A 14957-nucleotide genomic window follows, 5' to 3' on the forward strand; every position below is an offset into this window, starting at 1 on the left:
GCTTGTGTGCCTGATCTATCTGGGTGACCATTTTAGTAGACCTCAAAGTCATTAGCCGCCTGTCATTATGCCTGCTTAAAACTCAAAGCATTGGCCACTTACGCCATGCCAGTCACCCTAAATATCCAAACAGTGTTAAACCTGAGCACGTCCTGTGTTTCATGCTAGCAAGGCAATTTCTGCTAGGCCCTGACCTCTCCATCTGCCCAGTTTCCATGTAGGATCCAGGTCAAAGAACTTGGCCAGCTTTACCCAGGCCATAGCTGATGCACACACGGTTTTCCAGACTGGGATCGAACTGGGGCACCATATGCAGGTTCTTGATATTGGCGGAGGCTTTCCCGGCATTGAGGATGCCCAACCTAGCTTCGAGGAGGTGAGTTTACCATGTGAAAGCATCTGCTTGTATGGCCGTGGGGCTTGCTTTACCATAGCAGGAGCATGTATTGATTATGCAGAGTGGCTCCTAAAGTTATGAATATGTGGACTGATGGTGAGTTTCCTACTGAGGATTTCTCTGCCACGCTTGTAGAGGAATCTACGATGTTAAATCTCATGCAAGGTATGTAAAATGTGTGTTATCCTTGGAAATGGTCAGAAATTCAATCCAGCAAAAAATCTATAGTAACTTCCCTTCCAGGATGAGAAAGGAGCAGAGGCCTTCTAGATTTCTTGGGGGTGCAAAGAATGGCGTTAACCAGACGTGCGAAAATGGGACACCTTTTGGATAAAAGAGCATTGTGGTAGAAGGCCTAAATAATTAAAATAACTTTCAAGTATTCCTTTAAGATAAGCATTGAATGTAGTTATTAGTCCCCTTAATTGATTAGAATCACATAACAATAACTGTGCATACAGCAAACATTTCATGCTATTATTTGTATTTCAGTATGAGCTTGCACTCCTGCAGCCTAGCTTCCATCTTTTTTACCCACTTGCACTGATCGCTATACCCAGTTGAATAATGTTTACATTATTGTTCATCCTCCATTTCCTTTGCATTGTCCTTTAAGTTTTTTGTAACACAAACTTTATTGCATTTTCAATGTAGAAAAAAAATACAGACGCCTTCCTCTTATTTAGAAGCATAGATATCAAAACATTACACCGTAGCATCAAACGTATTAACAATAGTATATATAATATCCATCCTTTTAAGGAGAGTTGACGGTGGTACATAAAGCGTAACATCACGAACTGGCTCTTTAAGGTACTTGTAATGTGGACTGTAAACTAAAGGTAACAACCCTCTCCTTAAAATAGACATTGTCACCGTCTGCATACAACGTGTTGTGTCATGCACTGAAGGAGTCGTAATAGGATGTGGTTGCATCCAATGAACCCAAGGGTGTCATGGTGTACAGTCAGTATTTCTTTTTGTAATACATATTTATTGTTTAATACAGAATAGCATTACATGGATAACACACATCAAATTAGCCCCCTCACCATCACTATTAACCATTGCCGGGTACTACTCAATTATATTTATAAGCTCTTCTTCATTGCCCACTTCCCTGGATCTCACCGCCCTCCCTCTATGTTCCCAACTCTCACTGTTGCCAAGACTGTTCGTTTGTACAGGCCTCGCCCTCACAGCCTGCATGAAACACTTAGGTGCCAGCTCGTCCAAAACCTCAATTGGCCCCCACAACCCCGGGCAGCCCCATCCCTTGTAAACTTCCTTCTCTATAAGTTTGCAGTGCTCTATACCAATCAGCCAATCTTGGTACCGTGGAAGCAGCCAAGAGCCCCACCTCTGAGCAGTGTCACATTTCGCCACCATGCACCCCAGATTTACTAGGATTTTCTGGTATCTGGATAGATCTGTCAGTCTCCATACTCCCAGCAGTGCCAGTCGAGGCTGTAGCTCCGGAGGCATCCAAGATGCCCTCTCCAGGGAATTCCCTACCGCCTCCCAGAAGGTTTTCAATTAGGGGCAGCTCCAGAGTGTGTGAAGTATGGTGCCCTCTAACCCACAGCCCTGGAGGCAGTATGTGTCCCCCGCTCCACCCTTTCTGTGTAGCAGTGTTCGGGTGTAATCAGCCTGGTGCAGGATTTTGATGTGGATTAGACAAAAATCTGCTTTTATGGCTACCTCCTCAGGGGAACCCCAAAGCTTCCTGCTAATTGTTTTTGTTGAGCTCCGCCAGATCGTGTACCCACCTATCCTGTAATTTCAACAGAGGGCAGGGTCGGGTTGGAGAGGGGGCAGTCGTACACTGGCCGATGGGTTGGTGCCTCAGGGTCACCTGTGGGCTGGTTTTACTGGCCTCTGTAAAATGGTCCACAGAGACTTAGGGTCTTCCCCAGTCACTGCCACGCCACTGTAATGTGGCTTCGCATCATGGGCACTCCCCTGCCATGCTGTCAAACTGAGGCTGGGGCCCAGTGTTGTTCTGGCCCTTAGGTAGGGTTATATACATATATTGCTGAATGATGTGTTGTTTACTACCCCCCCATTCCTATCAGAAGCTCCTAGGTCTGACTGTTGATGAGCCCGGCCCTGGCTTATGGGAGACCTTATTCACCCCTCAATAAATCCCGTTGTGCTGCTTGAATGATGCGCAGCAGCACAACAGGTGACTCTACATATGTTAAGTTGTGTCTCTGGTGTGATAAGAGGGCTGGATGAAACGTGAGCCTGCCCAACTCTGTGATTAATGTGAACGTTCATCCAACCCTTGCTCAAAAACCGGGACATGTCTTTGTTTTGACAAAAAGTGCCTGGACACCGGGACAGTCCTTAAGACACCGGGACTGTCTGTGCAAAACCAAGACATCTGGTCACCCTACCCTTAGGGCATTTTCACCTCCAGCCCCTGCCTTGTGTAGCTGGCCCGGCCCAGAATCAGTGCTATTCCCCGCCGGGCTGTCACTTTTACGCCATGTTGTGCATTCCCACCTAAGACCCCTGGAGCACCCGTCCTGTGATTTTCTTGATCCTTTCCCTGCCAGGTCATTGCCCTGAGGCTATGGCTGTCTAGGGAGGGGGCAAGTAAGAGAAGTGGCATCACTAGAGGGCAGGTGTTGTCACCTATAGGGCAGGTGTTGTCACCTCGGGGAACAAGTTTTTTTTCTTTAGGCCTTTGTGGAGGGGTGAAGCATTATGGTCAGAGCTACCCACGTTGGAACCGGGGAACTCGGTTTGAGTTCCTGAGTCAACTGGACATCTTGTGATTATGGCCAAATCACTTAGACCCTCATTACAACTTCGGCGGCTGGAAACGCCCGTCCGCCGAAGCCGTGCGGTCAGAAAAGCGCCAGTGTGCTGATCTGACCGTGAGGGCTATTAAGAATTTCCTGCTGGGTCAGCAGGCGGAAACAGAGTTTCCGCTCGCAGCCGAGCGGTAAACAGACCACAACATTGATGTCGGCTCATAAAAGAGCTGGCAGCAATGTTGCGGTGCATTGGGTGCAGCAGCACCCATCGCGTTTTTCACTGACTGCTAGGCAGACAGTGAAAAGTGCACCAAGGCTGGTCATGGGGGCCCCTGCACTGCCCATGCCAAGTGCACAGGCAGTGCTGGGGCTCCCATGGGGCCCCTCGAACCCAGTCTCCACCAGCTTTTACATGGTGGTGTAACTGCCATGTAAAAGCCGGTGGAGAGGGGACTCATAATCCCCAGGGCAGCACTGACTGCAGTACTGCCCTGGCAGATTGAGACCACCAGCACCGCCAGGCTGTCGGCCGGCAAAAATGTGGCGGTTCTGGCGATCCAACCGTGGCCCTTTCGCCAAAGTTATAATGTGGAGGCTGCACCGCCGCACTGGCGACAGTCCTACAAGTCTGGTGGTCCTAGGACCACCAGACTTGTAATGAGGGGCTTAAACTCCCTACATAAAATAAAAAATGTATTTGATCTTGTGTAATATAACTGGTTTTCCTGTAAATTGCTCTAATGCCTTCAGGCTGAGTTCACATTATATAAAACTTAAAAAATAATAGTAATAATAATGATGATTCTGGAATATGGGCCACTTTTTGTGGGAGTGCCCGGGCCTAATTGTGATCCCAATCCGACCCTGACAGAGGGGGCTGCATGTTGCGCTTGATCAGTGGCAGCTGGTGAATTTAGAAGGTGGTGGGGCTTAAACAAATTCTTTGATTTTGACTGAGCAAGACAGCGACGAGAATTAACTAAATTTCTAGGCCACTTAAAGGGTGTGCATTACAACAGACTTCGCTTTTAGTTCACCAGTAGTACTCTTGTATGTATGTGGCAGGGTTGGGGATGATGTTTCTAAGTTCATGTTTAAAAATACAGGCGATGATATGGCCTAGTGGCTAAAACTGTCAACCATACAACATGTGGAACCATTTTAGAATCCCGTCAAACCTCCCTGTGTCCCAAAAAAATGTAGTCTGTGTATTTTTATGAAGCTCCCTTGTGTCCTTGGGCAAGGTTTGCTCTATGTAAATCTCCCAAAAATAAAATGTGAATTCTGCCTGTCACCAAAGTTCTAATCTCATCCTCCAAAAATTAAGGGCAAACCATTAACATTTGATGTCAGAAAGAGATACACATCACAGATAATCTAACAAATGAATGGAGGTGCATAATGAATAGTTCAATTGACTGGAACAGAGCAGCAAACCAAACACAAATAAATATGAGACCTTTTTTTTTGAAAGACTGCTAGTTCAAATTTTACTAAAAGTTGCTTTTTTCCAAGCACAACCCTACTAAATGTACCGTGCTGTTTTCAAATGAAGTTGTACACTTTCTTCATAGAAAACTTCCACCCAATCATATGTGAAATGTTAAAATACGTATTTGTATTCAAGAGGTGTTATTTAGCACCAACAATCACATTTATAAGAAGTATTTAGCAGTTTCATTAATGAACATTAGGATCTTTCCAAAATACATTTAACTGAGGAGCTGCTGGTGTGTTAATATTTGTACAAAGTGTTTATTTCTATAGATTCTAAAAACAGCACTGTTACATTGGCTTAACTGAAGGCAATATAAAAAAAGTATTTGTACCATTTCTCTTTCCACTACCAATAGGGCCTAAAGGATGTCCTACAGCCTAGCACTGAAAATGCTATCCTATTTTACATAACAGCATGCCGAAGATGGTGTAAGTGAACATTGAATCAAAGGGCAGATTGCATCCCTTCTTGTATTGTATTTTATACAGCGTCTACTACCCCTATGTGGTGCACAGAAGCTCTTGCCTACAAGTGTAGAATGCTACACCATGTAGAGGGTTTGGTTGGAAGGATGTTGTTTTTGTTTTGTTCCTGTGTGGGAAGTGTTTCCATGTCATGTGTGATGGCCACTGAGGTGCAGTTATCATGTTATGGGACTCGGCATGCAGCAGTGTGTTGGACGATGAAGTGTAAGAGACAGGCACGCAGTTTTAGAGTTTTCTGTATGATTTTAGCTTTGAACAGCTCTGCAGGCCCATTTATGATATTTCACCTGATGTAGTCTGTTTAGGTGGTTACTGCACTGGGTTGTCCAATCTGAGATTTTTGTGTGTAGTTGTGGTCCTGAGCTAGCATGTTTGGAGGGAGAGAGAAATGGAGAGATGAGTATGGTATTTGAACTCCAAAAATGAAGAGCCCAAGTTATTTTATTTTGCTCTGATATCTTAAATTGTACCCTTGCTTAACACACATGGAAGCCTGTATCAAATGATGTCTGGGCCTTACTTGTCTGGCCAGGCATCCACGCTCATTTCGAGAAGTAACTGATGAAAGGGGAATTCTAATGTAAATTACATTACAATCACCAATTAAAGAGCAAGTTCACTTTGGAGAACAGAATAAGCTAAACTGCCCCCATATCTCATATCCTGATCCACCATTAAATGCAAATGAAAATTGTTCAACCCTCAAAAGAGTAACTCCCACTTAAGTAAACATGTGATCACTACAGATACCTGTTGCCTGGTCACATGGCGGTAGGAGGGGATTCTAGATGAGGACGATACACAACAAATTCACACATTCCCTGCATGACAAAGATTACCAACTTATTCCCTGACTCTTTGCAGTGATAGGATTGCCTTTCACAAATCATTATTTTCGTGATAGTGCAATCAGTTAACCACAAGTGCAGCTAAACTACAACTCACAGAATGCACCAAGTGATTAAATAAAACCTTAGGGTGGAATTAGGCGCTGCAATGATTTGAGCCGTCTTCTAATCCTACACAGTGCTGTAATGCGAAACCAGAACTCCCCTCGAAACAAAAGAAATTAAGTTAAAGCGGGCATACCACTGAGGTCACTAGCCTGATGTCGCAAGTACTGATGAGTGTTGGAAAGGTAGGATGAAGGGGAGTGCTCATGCCTTCGCACCATCATGACAAGCAGATTTAAATACCATGCCTAAAATACTAAAGGGGGTGCGTCAGTAAAAGCTGAGTCCCATATCTATCTCTGCTTGAGGTCTTTTTAGACCCTCAAGCTAAAAACCAGCCGAGATTTTACGTGACCTCAGACTGCCATCCACGATCTAACCATGAGCCAAGAATTAAAAACCAAGCACTATCCATTGATGTAGAAGAGGAAAGAGACATGAGGTAGCTATCTACGTGCTGAATTACAGAACCTGAAGCTAGTGAAACTGGGCCTAATCCCAGTTTCCCAGCTTGAACAAATTGTGTGATCCTAGGTAAATCTCTACATTATGAAATAGAAGAGCACATTCAAATGCATGAATTCAGGGCAAGGGGTTTACAAAATAGACTATAATAATGTAATCTATGATAAGAACCTAGCACATCTAGAGTACAAATGACAAATGACAACTTAGTTCACTAACGACATTGTCATCAGGGTGGGAAGCAGGAATGCTACTATGTTCTTGTTTAACCGGTTCTGTGCCGCGGACGTAATGGTTATGTCCCGCGGCACAGTGCTCCTGTGCCGAGGACGTAACCATTACGTCCTGGCACCGGAGCTCGGAGGGAGCGCCAGGGCTTCCCCCCCAGGGCAGGGCTGGAAGGGGAATCGCTTCCCCTTCCACCCCTGCCCCCCTGTGACGTCTGATGACCTCATCAGAGGTCACCTCCGATCGCTCTGGAAGCATGCTTCCAGTGTGATCCAGAAGAGAAATGCTGCTCATTTCTCTTCTGCTCGGGAGGAGGGGGCAGGCAGGGATATCAAAAGAACGGAAAGGCTTTTCCTTTCTTTTGATGTCATTCTGAGCATTTCTGCAGCCCGATCGTAAAGCGATCGGGCTGCAGAAATGCCCACTAGACACAAGGTTTTTTTTTTGTTTTTGTTATTGGCAAGAAAGGGAGCGACCCCTTGGGCAAGGGTTGCTCCCCTGGGGGCATTTTTTCTAAGGCCATTTCTGCCCCTCCTCCCCCCAGGGGCAGATCGGCCTATGTTGATTAGGTTGATCTGCCCCAGAGGGGGCAGAAGCCACTAGGCACCAGGGATTTTTTTTCCTAATGAAATTGGCATAAGGGGAGCGACCCCTAAGGCAAGGGTCGTTCCCCAGGGGGCAAATTTATTTTCAGCCATTTCTGCCAACCTTGGGGGCAGATTGGCCTATTTCTCTTAGGCCAATCTGCCTCCAAGGGGGGCAGAAACCACTAGACACCAGGGATTTTTTTTTGCACCAATTTCACGCAAGGGTAGCGACCCCTTAGGCAAGGGTCACTCCCCTGGGGGAAAATTTGTTTTAGGCCAATTGTGCCCCCCTTGGGGGCAGATCAGCCTATTTTTGTAAGGCTCATCTGCCCCCCACGGGGACAGAAACCCCACCAAACACCAGGGAAGATTTTTTTTTTTTTTAAAGAGGGTGGGGGTATGGCCAACCCCCACCCTAAATAAATGGGGACAAAGTTATTTTGCCCACCAGTGGGCAGATGGGGCAATTACACACGATCCACTCCTGGGGGGTGGGGAGGAAACCTACTAGATGCCAGGAAATGTCAAAAAAATAATAATGGGGTGGTGGCTACCAAACAGTATGGGCATGGTTATGCACCCACCCCAACTGAAGGGGCTACCATTCTCCCAGCTCTCCCCCTGCACACTAAAACATCTTATCCCACGGCAAGCAAGAGCACATTTGATTATTTGGGATTTTGGTTTTACATTTGGGCCATGAGAGCTTGGCTAACTCTCAAAATTGTCCCATTTGGAATGGTGAGGGCTGCACTTTTTGGACTTTGGATCGCTGCTGTGTTGAAAAATCTACGAGACCTAGACACATCTGAACTAAACAACTGGGTGAGTCCGGGGTGGTGTGCTTCACATGCACCCCACACTATTTTCTTATCCACAATGCCCTGCAAACCTCCAACATTTCAGGAAAATACACATTTTTCCCCACATTTTTGTGATGGAACCTTCCGGACTCAGCAGGAATCCACAAATTCCTACCACCCAGCATTGTTGCATCTATATCGATAACAATTCTGCCCCACTTGTCAGCCTAAATTTTTTTTTGTCAAACTGCCCTTTTGGACCCACTTTGGTTCCCCCTCATTTTTGACATGTTTTTGGCTTTTCCCTCTCACAGGCACTTGGCCCACCTACACAAGTGAGGCATAATTTTTATTGGGAGACTAAGTGGAATGTTGGGTGGTAGGAAATTTTTGCCGGTGCGGTGATCCCACACAGAAATGTGGGAAGAATTAGATTTTTTAGCAAAATTTGAGATTTGCTGAGGATTCTGGGTAAGAAAATACCGGGGTATCCACGCAAGTCACACCTCCCTGGACTCCCTCGGGTGTCTATTTTTAAAAAATGTTTGGGTTTGGCAGGTTTCCCTATGAGCCCAGGACCAAAAACGCAGGTGCCCCCCGCAAAAATAGGTAGTTTTGTATTTGATAACTTTGATTTGTCCACATAGGCCCTCATTCCGACCCTGGCGGTTTGAAACCGCCAGGGTGGAGGGCAGAGGAAGCACCGCCAACAGGCTGGCGGTGCTTCCTGGGCCATTCTGACCGCGGCGGTAAAGCCGCGGTCAGAAAAGAGGAACCGGCGGTTTCCCGCCGGTTCACCCCTGGCCCAGGGAATCCTCCATGGCGGCGCTGCTTGCAGCGCCGCCATGGGGATTCCGACCCCCTTCCCGCCAGCCTGTTTCTGGCGGTTTACACCGCCAGAACCAGGCTGGCGGAAATGGGTGTCGTGGGGCCCCTATGCCACTGGCACGGGCAGTGCAGGGGCCCCCTAACAGGGCCCCACAATGATTTTCAGTGTCTGCTTTGCAGACACTGAAAATCGCGACGGGTGCCACTGCACCCGTCGCACCACTGCAAATCCGCCGGCTCCATTCGGAGCCGGCTTCCTCTTTGCAGGGGCTTTCCCACTGGGCCGGCGGGTGATCTTTTGGGGATCGCCCGCCAGCCCAGCGGGAAAGTTAGAATGACCGCTGCGGTCATTTGACCGCAGTGCCGCCTTTTGGCAGTTTCTGTCCGGCGGGCGGCGCCCGGCGCCCAGCGCCCGCCGGGGTCGGAATGACCCCCATAGTGTTTTGGGGCATTTCCTTTTACGGGCATTTGGCCTACCCACACAATTGAGGTACCATTTTGATCAGGAGACTTAGGGGAATGCTGGGTGGAAGAAAATTTGTGGCTCCTCTCAAATTCCAGAACTTTCTGTCACCGAAATGTGAAGAAAAAGTGTTTTTTTGGCCAAATTTTGAGGTTTGCAGAACCTGGTGAGAGCCCCACAAGTCACCCCATCTTGGATTCCCCTAGGTGTCTAGTTTTAAAAAATGCACAGGTTTGGTAGGTTTTCCTAGGTGCCGGCTGAGCTAGACGCCAAATTTCACAGCTAGGCACTTTACAAAAAACAGCTCTGTTTTTTCAGGAAAATGTGATGTGCCCACGTTGTGTTTTATGGCATTTCCTGTCGCCGGCGCTATGCATACCCACACAAGTGAGGTACCATTTTTATTGGGAGACTTGGGGGAACGCTGGGTGGAAGGAAATTTGTGGCTCCTCTCAGATTCCAGAACTTTCTGTCACCGAAATGTGAGGAAAAAGTGTTTTTTTGGCCACATTTTGCGGTTTGCAAAGGATTCTGGGTAACAGACCTGGTGAAAGCCCCACAAGTCAGCCCATTCTGGATTCCCCTAGGTGTCTAATTTTCAAAAATGCACAGGTTTGGTAGGTTTCCCTAGCTACTGGCTGAGCTAGAGGCCAAAATCCACAGCTAGGCATTTTGCAAAAAACTGCTCTGTTTTTTTCAGGAAAATGTGATGTGTCCACTTTGTGTTTTGTGGCATTTCCTGTCGCAGGCACCAGGCCTACCCACACAAGTGAGTACCATTTTTATCGGGAGCCTTAGGGAATGCTGGGTGGAAGGAAATTTGTGGCTCCTCTCAGATTCCAGAACTTTCTGTCACCGAAATGTGAGGAAAAAAGTGTTTTTCTGGCCACATTTTGAGGTTTGCAAAGGATTCTGGGTAACAGAACCTCGTGAGAGCCCCACAAGTCAGCCCATCCTAGATTCCCCTAGGTGTCTAGTTTTCAGAAATTCACAGGTTTGGTAGGTTTCCCTAGGTGCTGGCTGAGCTAGAGGCCAAAATCTACAGCTATGCACTTTGCAAAAAACACGTCAGATTTCAATGTGAAAATGTGATGTGTCCATGTTGCCTTTCCTGTTGCGAGCATTAGGTCTACCCAAGCAAGTGAAGTACCATTTTTATTGGGAGACTTGGGGGAACACAGAATAGCACAACAAGTGTTCTTGCCCCTTGTCTTTCTCTACATTTTTTCCTTCCAAATGTAAGACAGTGTGTAAAAAAGACTTCTATTTGAGAAATGGCCTGTAATTCACATGCTAGTATGGGCACCCCAGAATTCAGAGATGTGCAAATAACCACTGCTTCTCAACACCTTATCTTGTGGTCATTTTGGAAATACAAAGGTTTTCCTGATACCTACTTTTCACTCTTCATATTTCAGCATATGAATTGCTGTGTACCAGGAATAGAATGAAAACCCATTGCAAGGTGCAGCTCATTTATTGGATCTGGGTACCTAGGGATCTTGATGAACTTACAAGCCCTATATATCCCTGCAACCAGAAGAGTCCAGCACACGTAACGTATATTGCTTTAAAAAATCTGACATTGCAGGAAAAGGGTACAGAGTAAAATGTGGAGAAAGATGACAGTTTTTTTCAGCTCAATTTAATTTTTTTTTTATTTCAGCTGTTATTTTCTGTAGGAAAACCTTGTAGGAATATCCTTGCTGAATTCAGAATTTTGTCTACTTTTCAGAAATGCTTAGTTTTCTGGGATCCAGTATTGGTTTTATACCCATTCCCGTCACTAACTGGAAGGAGGCTGAAAGCACCAAAAATAGTAAAAATGAAGTATGTCCCAGTAAAATGCCAAAATTGTGTTAAAAAATGTGGTTTTCTGATTCAAGTCTGCCTGTTCCTGAAAGCTGGGAAGATGGTGATTATAGCACTGCAAACCCTTTGTTGGTGCCTTTTTCAGGGAAAAAACCACAAGCCTTCTTCGGCAGCCCTTTTTTCCCATTTCTTTGAAAAAAACAGAATTTTGGCTGTATTTTGTCTAATTTCTTGGTCTCCTCCAGGGGTACCCACAAACTCTGGGTACCTTTAGAATCCCTAGGATGTTGGGAAAAAAGGACGCAAATTTGGCGTGGATAGCTTATGTGGACAAAAAGTTATGAAGGCCTAAGCGCGAACTACTCCAAATAACCAAAAAAGGGCTCAGCACTGGGGGGGGGGGAGAACCAAGCAGCTAAGAGGTTAAAGGGTCTTGTTTACTTTAATCTTTCGGGAAGACCAGATGGGATGTGATGGCCCGGCTGCAGCGTTCAGAATGCAACAATACCCATACTTAAATGTGTTCTGCTTTTGGAGAATGTTAAAGACACACCCATATACTGTTTGGTGTTTTACAATAGAGATGGGCTTTCATACAAACACTCATACACTCATACTCACGCACGCTGACAGACCAATAACAATATGAATATGCTCTCATTCATACACACAGCAGAAGGTGGAAACTTACATAGGGTACTCTTTGAAACGCGCTCCACAATTCCCAACTGCCCAGATTCGAAGAACAAGGCGCCAGAGTGACACACACAAAATGATGCCCAATCAGAAGCTCAGGTAGGGTGGGAGGCTATCCCTTTTACTTTATCCTTGATTCTTATGGTGCATAAGGATGCATAACGGACAGGCCCCACATCACCACTATCTGACATGCCGCACTGCTGACGCTAGTGCAACATGTCAGATATGTATTCCATATGTGTAAGGACTGGCTGCAACAGCCCCCTGACACATGCGCCATACAGCTCCAGGAGCCCTCTTCTGGTGCAATGTGAAATTGCGTTTACATGGAAACAAATGGTGGGTGAGACCATTTGATTGCATGTAAAAGCTTTAATATGTATCAGTAAGATGCACAGTGAAGCGTGGTGGTTTTGGGGGTCGCCGCCCTTGCACCCCCTCTAGGGGAGCTACCACTGCGCAGGATAGTGCCATATGTCATCGATATTAGTTTCTTACCCACTCACCTATGTAGAAATCTCCCTTCCAATAGAGCATCTTCCTGCATCTCCTCATACAAGGACACAGGGATTTAGGGCGTACATTAACTGGCCGTTTAGAAACCTTTGCGACACTGAGATCTGATATTCTGTCTTTATGAAGGCAAAGGGCACCATCCATTTGTGACCCACACGTCTGCCAACTTGGAGAGGCCAATGTTGTCTCATCCCTAGAAGCCGTTCAGAGCCACCACAGGGTGCAATCGAGAGCCGTCCCATAGTGGTGTTTTTGAGGTAAATCTTTTTCAGATATCCACCACCGTCTCAGTGGCGGGACTCGCCCCTGGCTGCAGGCATCCTCCTTTCAGTGCATGCATCTAGCTGCCCTCACCCATGCCCAACCTATCGCGGTAGACTGCCAAGTCTTCCCAATCCCCATGTGCCTAATCATTAACTATACTCAATTGCACAGTGTCCTCACCAATGCATCTACCCTGGTGAACAGAGTGTCTAGAATCCTACAGGAATTGTTCAGGAGAATATAAAGCAGCCCAGGGAGTGTCACCATCTTAAATATTTCTGCCTTACCTAGCAATGAAAATGGTTAGGATTGCCAGTGCTTAACATCTCGCTCTAGCCTTTTTAATATAGACCAGAGATATAGAGATTTGCCTCATAATGCGAGTCCGAAGTATTAGCGATCCAGATTCCAAGATACTTAAACCTCTTGGTCTCCACTCTCAGGGGCAGTGTGGGCACCTCCGACTGTTCCCAGTCCCCGACTGGAAATAATCAGGATTTATCCCAGTTTATAGCAAAGCCGGAGTGTGTCCTAAAAATGATGAAAATATCTCGTAGTCTGACCGGTGTCTGGGCCGTGTTTGTCAGGTATAGCAAAATGTGATCAGCGTATAGTGATATACACTCAGCCCATCCATTTCCCTCCAGCCATCCCCAGATCTGTGCATCAATCTGTATCCATCCCACCAAAACCTTTATCGCTAAGGCGATTAGCATTGGCGAGAGCGGTCACCGCTGCTGAATACCTCGTCACACTCTGAATTTCCAGAAGGTGTGACCATTGACCTTCATTCTGGCTTTTGGCCTCTTATAGAGCAGCTTAACCCATCTAATGTAGTTTGGTCCAAAACCCATCTTAGCCAGAACCCCAAAGAGGTACACTCATTCCACAGAGTCAAGTGCTTTGTTAGAATTGAGTGAAGTGATCACCCGACCTGCAGGTCAGGTCCCCGGTACCAGCGAAGTTGCTAAAGTCGATGTCTCAGATTCAGCCTGGTCGAATTACTGGGTATAAACCCATTTTGTTAGAGATGCACCAGGACAGTCAACACTGCCCATAGCCTGGTTGCTAGGACTTTGGCCATGGCTTTCACATCCACATTGAGCAGTGATATCAGCCGGTGTGAATCGCACCTTTCTCAGGGCTTGTTCGCTTTTGGTATGAAAATGACCTCCGCCAATCTCATGTCTATTCCGGAAATACCCCCTTCTTAAGTGCCACCTTGAAGGCCGCATGCATTGGGGCCGCCGTCCATTTACTCAGCCTATGGAACAGTTCAATTGGGAAACCATTTGGGCCCAGGGCCTTTCTTGAATGCATGTGGCCCATGGCTAGGGAGACCTCTTCTACTGAGCTATCTGCCTCTAGGTCCCTTATCTGTTTGCATTCCTGGCTGTCACATGGGACTGTCGTCTAAAAGGCTAGCATCTCCTCCTCTATTGCCTGTACCTGCATGTCGTAAAATGCCTCTAAATGACCTGCAAATTCCTCCCCCACCGGGGGTGCTTGACTCCCACCAGCACTCCCTCAACATTCTTCCAGGTTCTGCCTTCACTTCTCTAACTGGCATGCCTTTCCTTTCCTTGCTCCCAATTCACGCCAATAATTTGCCTGCCTTCTTCCCCGCCTTGTAGATCCTCCTTTGTTTTACCATGTAGGTCATTCTGACCTCGAGATGAGCAACTGACTGGTACTCGGCCTGCTTTAGATCCATCTGTTTTACGGCTGGGTGCAGGGGATGCCAGACAGCCATTCTCTAATCATGATAGTTTCCTTTCTAGGTTAGCTAATCCCTCTTGTCTTTCTCTCCTGTCCACAATTTCCCCTGCTATAATGATCCCTCTGATTGTTGCTATATGCTTCCCATAGCACAACAGGGCTCCACACTGTACCTTTGTTTTCCTCAAGTATGGAGCTTAGTAACTCTATCCAAATGATTGACTTCCTGAGCGTTCGCGATACGCAACGTCTCCATTCTCCACTCCCCACGTGGCTTCCACATATTAATGGACAGTGTCACTTGCAGGGGCGAGTGGTCAGTAATCCATTGAGCCAAGTACTCCACCTCGCTAAACCTGGCAAGCGAGTTACCCGGTGTGTGGAAGTAATCCAGTCGTGAATGCATGTCATGGGCACCCGAATAAAATGAGCATCCTCTTATGACTGTGGAGAGATCTCCAGACTTCGCATAGTA

General features: G+C 46.5%; 1 protein-coding gene across 3 annotated transcripts in view; it reads left to right on the plus strand.

Moving 5' to 3' along the window:
• The window catches only part of LOC138284531 (antizyme inhibitor 2-like), a 142369-nt gene that overhangs the window by 103305 nt on the left and 24107 nt on the right, over nucleotides 1-14957 (plus strand). For all 3 annotated transcript variants that reach the window (XM_069223409.1, XM_069223410.1, XM_069223408.1), the window contains exon 6: nucleotides 211-376. In XM_069223409.1, coding sequence (XP_069079510.1) covers nucleotides 211-376 — 166 coding nt within the window. The remainder of the gene's footprint in view (nucleotides 1-210; nucleotides 377-14957) is intronic.

Source organism: Pleurodeles waltl, chromosome 3_1, assembly GCF_031143425.1.
Source record: "Pleurodeles waltl isolate 20211129_DDA chromosome 3_1, aPleWal1.hap1.20221129, whole genome shotgun sequence".
NCBI lineage: Eukaryota > Metazoa > Chordata > Amphibia > Caudata > Salamandridae > Pleurodeles > Pleurodeles waltl.